The 7,563-nt window shown below is 45.7% G+C and overlaps 1 protein-coding gene across 2 annotated transcripts; it reads left to right on the forward strand.

Moving 5' to 3' along the window:
- Positions 1 to 1,605: 1,605 nt before the first annotated feature.
- LOC125530838 (probable inactive receptor kinase At5g58300) lies at positions 1,606 to 6,860 on the forward strand. Of its 2 annotated transcripts, none has more exons than XM_048695256.1 (3): positions 1,606 to 1,805; positions 4,319 to 5,673; positions 5,989 to 6,860. In XM_048695256.1, exons 2-3 carry the CDS (start codon positions 4,395 to 4,397, stop codon positions 6,621 to 6,623), a joined length of 1,914 nt encoding a protein of 637 aa, XP_048551213.1. In that variant the 5' UTR covers positions 1,606 to 1,805; positions 4,319 to 4,394; the 3' UTR covers positions 6,624 to 6,860. The 2 variants fall into 2 exon arrangements, with proteins under 2 accessions (XP_048551213.1, XP_048551214.1); XM_048695257.1 differs by lacking the exon at positions 1,606 to 1,805 and adding an exon at positions 3,435 to 4,137.
- The last annotated feature ends 703 nt before the right edge of the window (positions 6,861 to 7,563 follow it).

The following is a 7,563-nucleotide window of genomic DNA, read 5'->3' on the forward strand; positions in this document are numbered from 1 at the left end:
GATTGTGTAATTTATTTTGCATCTTTTAGATAACAATGTGTAAAATTATAGTGGGGCATGTGATTGTGGGGTAGGGATAGTAGATTTTTGCTCATTAAGTTATACTATCAGGTCGGGTTTGGGTATACCCATAGGTACAAGATTATATCCATGCCCTACAAGCAAACAATCGGGTCGGGTTTGGGCGCCACCCATGGACACAAAAGCATATCCAAACCCTATCCATTCGGGTAGGATATCCATGTCCATGGGTAAAATTGCCATCCTTAATGGCACCTTCGATGTCGTTGTCCCTCCAGGGGGGCATCGTTTTGGAGCACGTGATGGCTGGAGGGGATAAGAGGTGGAGCGGTGTTACATCTACCGCAAGGCCAACGGCGGATCCCGACGGCATGGCGCCGCGGAGGTTCGGCGTTGGGCGCGTTGGAGATGTACTCGCGCAGGAGGATGAAACTGTCTGGCGTCATGATGGCGTTGATGGCAGAGAGGCCTGGCAAAGTCGATGCATCAGTTCTGCTCTGAGGATAACCCGAGTGAAGATGGAAGTGTCGGCCCTTGCAGCGTGTAGTGCTCAATAGGAGTGTGCCAGACCGGTGTGGGACCCAATCCAGGTAGTGGCTTTGATGGGACACACGGCTTTAAATGTTAGGCTTTGGTACGATGTCTGTTTGGTATTAGGCCCGGACATTCGACACGCGTTCATCAAGGGGATAAGAGTAGCAACAGCGTTGCCAAGATGGTGGCTTCAGGCTTATTGATGTATCACATTTATGGTCTTTGTGAATAATTAATAATATGGCTAAATGCATCGCCCAGATGCAGAGGCCAGGGTACATCCTCTTTTTTCAAAAAAAATTGGCGCAGCCCAAAAAAGTTAGATTTTTTTCTTTTTGAGTCTCACAACAAAAAGTTAGATGGGTCATCCATCATTGAAGTCTGTCTCCTGCAATTTACTATAGATGATGTGGGATGTCTGGACTCGCTGGACTGGTCCGGCGCTGCACTTGGCACTCCTCCGGTCCTTTATCCTTTCTTTCTCCCTCGCGGCTTTTAAGCTTTGAAACGAGGTGGTGCAAAATCTTAGTGAAAAAAAAAACTAAAACTGAACCTGGCTACTACCTGTTGTTCGTGGCAGCGACAGGTGGTGGAGGGAGACCTCACGAGATTCGCACCATATAACAAACAAAATACGTACTAGTATGACACTCCTCCGGTCCTTTATCCTTTCTTTCTCCCTCGCGGCTTTTAAGCTTTGAAACGAGGTGGTGCAAAATCTTAGTGAAAAAAAAAACTAAAACTGAACCTGGCTACTACCTGTTGTTCGTGGCAGCGACAGGTGGTGGCGGGAGACCTCACGAGATTCCCACCATATAACAAACAAAATACGTACTAGTATGGCTAAGCTGGCGCGGAAGAAAGACAAGGGAAACCAATTCAAAAAAAAAAAAAAACTGGTGAGCGGACTAGTGCCGTGCAGCGGTTACAGTCCGGGTTTTGACCAGCTGGGTGGGACATGTGCAGTGCAGGTGGTGGGGCACGACGGTAAAAGCGCATAGGCAGCGAGAAGAGCGTGCCGCTGCGCAAAAAGTTATTGCGGCTCCACTCCATACGGGCCGGCCCAAGCCTAGTGTCAGGCAGGCAGCCAGGCAGCGCTCCTCCTCGTTTTAAACGCTCCGTCCTCTCTCCATCACCTCTGCTCTGCTCTCGACTCGCACCGGCACCACCGCCGCCGCCGCCGTCGCCGTCGCGTATACTCTGGCCATCTCTACACCGGACGAGGACCCCTTCCGCCGCGCGCGCTCCAGGTACCGCACCGCTCTTGGGCCCCTGCATTTCCCTCATTTTCTTCTTCTCTGCGCGTGCCTCGTTCATGTTCAGTTCCACGGACACGGAGGAAGATGCTTGTTTTCTAGACTTTTTGGTTTGGTTTCTCCTGCAATCCTTTCAGTTACTACAAGTAATTGTGACTTATGTGCGCCTCTATGGCCGGTTTTCTCAGCCAGACGCTCCTCAATTCCCGTTTCTAGTTGTTACCCGTCCACTATTATCCCGCAACACCCTGGTTCTCACTAATTAAACGATTTTTTTGCGGGTGCACTAATTAAACTACTCTATGCTTGTAGTACAGTCGATTACTACCCTTTCAAGGTTTTTTTGTTTTTTGGCAAGACCCAACCAGTGTGGCTGCAACCAGGAACCAGGATAACCAACAGTTTCCAGTAAATAATGAGTCTGCCGCTTGCCGGCAACAGGAATACCAAACGCTAGATTTGCTCTGCACAAGAAAATACTGCCCTTATAAGCTGAAAAGAAGGAGGCCATACAAATTCAACGTATTTGTTAGCTATACATTTGTTCTACAGACTAGTACTCCCTCCGTTCCTAAATATAAGTCTTTGTAAAGATTCCACTATGGACCACATATGGATGTATATAGATGCATTTTAGAGTGTAGATTCACTCATTTTGCTGTGTACGTGGTCCATGGTGAATTCTCTTCAAAGACTTACATTTAGGAACGGAGGGAGTAATAGACAAAAAAATGGACCATGTTCACAATGATGCAGAAGCCGGGGGTTTAACCCCCTTTTTGGAGAAAAAAATAGACTATGTGTTTTAATCTATGTGTTACGTACATTTCTTGTTTTTTGTCCTGGTGGAATAGTGTAGATCTAGCACTAGCAGTAAAGCATCTATGCCATGAAGCCTTTTAGTAGTACACTAGTACTGCACAGTACAGCATTTTTTTCTTTTGCTTTAAAGGAAAAGCCACACTTCTACTGCTCTAACAATTCGCTAAAACGTCTAGAAAAACAAAGCAATATTACACACGGCGACACTGGTTTTGATGAGCTTTTAAGGGCTGCAAATGCGTCAACTCTGAACCCTTGAAAAATCATGTCCTCAGCAGTGGTTTTGGAGGACCGGCCAGTACTCGATTGTTCCATGAAATTAAAAATACGACACATTTAACTTGGTACTCAGTAAACAGTTGCACGCTAACCTACATCTTGGAGTGAGTAAACAATGCTGCAGCAACCCTGGGGTCCAATTGCATGTGCAAATCTCACTCTGGATCTTCTTCCACACACTAAGCATCTCCTTGCCACTGCCCTAGCTTCCCGACTTCACATAGTTAGGCTAGTCTGGTTCAGATTTGCCTTTATCTGTGTCACTTCTCCTTTAACCTTTATTTAGTTTAGTTGGATTCTCTGATCAGGCAGCAGCTTTTTATATTGGCAATTACCTTGCATACTGGGCTTGTTATCCTGAAAAAAACGAATGAACATCATGTGTGCTGATTTCACTTGCCAATGGATTAGCTCAAAACTGGCGGTAAGGCTGCTGCAATCATGTAAGATCTGACTGCTTGGATAGTGAGCTCAAGCGTGCTGTCCTCTACAGTATACTTAGCCTGTCTTAGTTAAGCTGAGCCCACTTTAACAAAGTGCCACGTGATGTGGTTTCCTGATGCTGGAAACGAGCGTTCGTGTCTAGACTATATTTGGTTTGTGGTAATCGTACTTTGGTGTTCCATTCAAGAAAGTTGTGTGTGATATGATGTGCTCATCTTGGAGACCAGTATTGATGAGCTTTAGTTTCCTTCTTGCGTCCCCTTTCTCTGCTTTATTGATGCCTTCCGTCTTTTACATCATTGCATCTCGACCCTACCACTATGTTTTATTTTTACTTTTAGTTACTTTCTTGTGCAACTTTTTATCTCATGCTTGTATTGCCTTTAAATGAGCGCCGTTCTTTGGATGCATAATTCCTGTCCCTGGTGTTGATTAGCTGTTATGCATTTGTTATCCTATGATTTGACAATGCTTCAGGAGCATAGGGAATCATCTCCGTAGTGAATAAGAAGGCTCAGTAAAGGGCTTGGTTGCAAAACCAGCCTAGAGGCTTCCCATGCACAATTTCTGATCATTCACACTCTTCGGTTTCCTCCGTTTTATTTGACTTCCTTTTAAAAAGAGAAGCAAGCTGCACTAGCTTCAAACACAAGTTTATAAAATTGTCAGGCTCCAGTAGGAATATTTTCCCTTTGATAGTGCTTTGGTCTTTCATGGCATGACCGCGTGGGGCTTTGCCTTTGTGTTTGTTCTTCCTTAGTCCTCATTATGTCTTCCACAGGTGCGCGCATCTACACACTGGCACAAGGAACTGTGTTTCCTCCCACACTCCGCGTGCACACCCACATATCTCATGTTATTGCTTGCAGTTTTATAACGAGTTAAAGGCAAATAGATTTATGTTTGAAGTTGTTCTTTCAGTTTATCATATTTTAGCACTAAAATCTTCATTTTCATTGCAGCTGTTTCATTATTACATTGGCGTAAACAGATGAAGTTGTTGCTCATTTAGTCAAGTTGACTCCGAGATATTCTCTAATGGGTTATCTAAATCTTAGAGGCTCTTTGCTTCCATTGCTCTGTCTGCACCTGCTCCTATCACTATTCATCTCATTGGCTACAGCAGACATAGCCTCTGAGAAGCAAGCTCTCCTTGCTTTTTCCTCCGCAGTCTACCATGGCAAGAAGCTCAACTGGGATCAAAACATCTCGCTGTGCTCATGGCATGGTGTAACATGCGCAGAGGATCGGTCACATGTATTTGCCCTTAGGGTACCAGCTGCTGGGCTGATTGGTGCAATTCCTCCAAATACTCTTGGCAAGCTTGTCTCCCTTCAGGTGTTAAGCCTGAGGTCTAATCGGTTGAGCGGAAGCATTCCTTCTGATGTCATCTCACTCCCTTCTTTACGTTCCATATTTCTTCAGCATAATGAACTGTCAGGAGATTTGCCTTCCTTTGTTTCTCCAGGCCTCATCACCCTTGACCTTTCCTACAACTCCTTTACAGGGCAAATGCCTACAAGCTTGCAAAATCTTACTCAGTTATCTATCCTGAATTTAGCAGAAAATTCTTTGTCTGGACCTATTCCTGATCTCAAGCTTCCAAGCTTAAGACAATTAAATTTGAGCAATAATGAGCTGAATGGCTCAATTCCTCCCTTCCTCCAAGTATTCTCAAATAGTTCATTCCTGGGGAATCCTGGACTGTGTGGGCCTCCTCTAGCTGAATGTTCTGTTCTTCCTTCGCCGACACCCTCATTACCACCGTCGCAAACATTGCCACGACATGGAAAGAAAGTGGCTACTGGATTTATCATTGCGGCTGCTGTTGGAGGCTTTGCTGTGTTTCTGCTAGCTGCTGTTGTTTTCACCGTGTGCTTTTCAAAGAGGAAGGATAGGAAAGAAGCGGGAGCTGGTTACAAGAGCAAGGGAGCCGATGGTGCAAGGATTGACAAGCATAAAGCGGATGTGAGCAGTGGTGTCCAAATGGCTGCCAAGAACAAGTTGGTTTTCTTGGAGGGATGCAGTTACAACTTTGACTTGGAAGACTTACTGAGAGCTTCCGCAGAAGTCCTTGGCAAGGGGAGCTATGGAACCGCCTACAAAGCTTTACTCGAGGATGGCACTATAGTAGTTGTCAAGAGGCTCAAGGATGTTGTGGCAGGGAAGAAAGAATTTGAGCAGCAGATGGAGCTTATCGGAAGGGTAGGCAAACATGCAAACCTCGTGCCTCTGCGTGCTTACTACTACTCAAAGGATGAAAAGCTTGTGGTTTATGAATTTGTTACTACTGGAAGCTTTTCAGCCATGCTACACGGTACGCTAATGCCTTTCACCCCTGCATAATTTTGTTTACCTAAAGATCCATTGTTTTGTTAGCATAAGACAAACATGCCTATCATCCCTGAGCTAGCAAAACTTACATGCACAAAATGACCATGCAGATAGCAAGCTATGATATGTAGAATATACACATTCATGAACTTCACTTTCTAATTCTGTTAAGAGGACATTGTTGATTACCCACACACTGAAAATGGCTCTAATTGTTTAGCAGAAACAAGAAAAAAAAATAGCATTTCTGTAGATGGTGTGGCAATGTTCATGTTCTGATTAAAGTGGTGATGAACAGGTATTAAGGGCCTTGTGGAGAAGACCCCATTGGACTGGAATACGAGGATGAAGATCATACTTGGAACAGCACAGGGCATTGCACACATCCATGCAGAAGGAGGCCCCAAGCTTGCTCATGGCAACATCAAGTCCACCAACGTGCTCCTGGATCAAGACCACAACCCTCATGTCTCAGACTACGGGATGAGCACTCTGATGAGCCTCCCGATCAACACCTCCCGGGTGGTGGTCGGCTACCGCGCCCCAGAGACCTATGAATCCAGGAAATTCACCCACAAGTCGGACGTCTACAGCTTCGGCGTGCTCCTCATGGAGATGCTGACCGGAAAGGCCCCCCTCCAGTCGCAGGGGCAGGAGGACGTGATCGACCTGCCCAGGTGGGTGCATTCCGTGGTCCGGGAGGAGTGGACCGCCGAGGTGTTCGACGTCACGCTGATGAAGTACCACAACATCGAGGATGAGCTGGTGCAGATGCTGCAGCTGGCCATGGCCTGCACGTCGCGGTCCCCGGACCGGCGCCCCACGATGGCAGAGGTGATCAGGATGATCGAGGACCTCCGGCAGTTCACCGCTTCCGAGAGCCGGGCCTCTTCCAATGAAAACCCCAGGGACTCCAACCCTCCATCGGCGTAAATGCTGGCTCTGGCTGGCTTGTTCGTCCAGAAGCAGCTCAAGCACTGGCTTGTATTCCATGAACAAGCCTTGTATCCCTATAACTGTGCCAATAGTCCATGCGTGCAAGTTAATTGGTAGTCTCTTTAACATGTAATCTTAATACATTGCCTCTGCTCGTGGGCATCAGACATTGTTGTGTCAGTTGACGACATTGATTATCTTCTACTACCTGCTTGCAAGTAGCAGATGCGCACACATCGCTCCTCACAAGATCGCACCCAAGCAATAGATGAAGAACTACTCCCTCCGGTCACAAACATAAGATGTTCTAACCTTTTCTCTCTCTTTTTTGCGGGGGAAAATGATACGACCCTTCGTAATAAAAACAGTAAGGTCATCGATGTTTCATCTGAAGCCGGTGTTGTCCGAAAGTACGATGCATCTACACTGGAGTATCTACGGCCAAGTAATGAAGATGAGCATACACTAGCTAATACTTGCATGCACGTTGATGCATCGGACAGAATTAATATAGGCCGAAAGAAGAAACAAGTCCAAGCTCAGAACCAGATAAGATTTATTTCAGAATTTGACATGCGTACAATGGTGCAAGAAATAAAGAGAGAGAAATATGAGATGAAAGCCAGCATAGAATGCTATTCTGTTTTAATTGTAGGAGGCAAAATCCATTCCGTGCATGCAACCAAGAATTATGGCTATTTAATTGGAGATATGGAAGGAGTTAAAGGAAGAATCAAGGTACTAGGATTTATGTTCTTGTTTCAGCCGCACAAATATCACGCAAGTGCAAACGTGCCGTGGAGCGTGTGGAGTCTGCTATGTTTGAAGGAAGTCGAATGGGGTCCACCAAAACAATTAAAGGAAATAATGGCGCACCAAATTATAGTCCAAGCATATTTAGAATTAGATATTCCTTGTAACAGATTGCATGCTAAAA

This window comes from Triticum urartu, unplaced genomic scaffold, assembly GCF_003073215.2.
Source record: "Triticum urartu cultivar G1812 unplaced genomic scaffold, Tu2.1 TuUngrouped_contig_6596, whole genome shotgun sequence".
Lineage (NCBI taxonomy): Eukaryota > Viridiplantae > Streptophyta > Magnoliopsida > Poales > Poaceae > Triticum > Triticum urartu.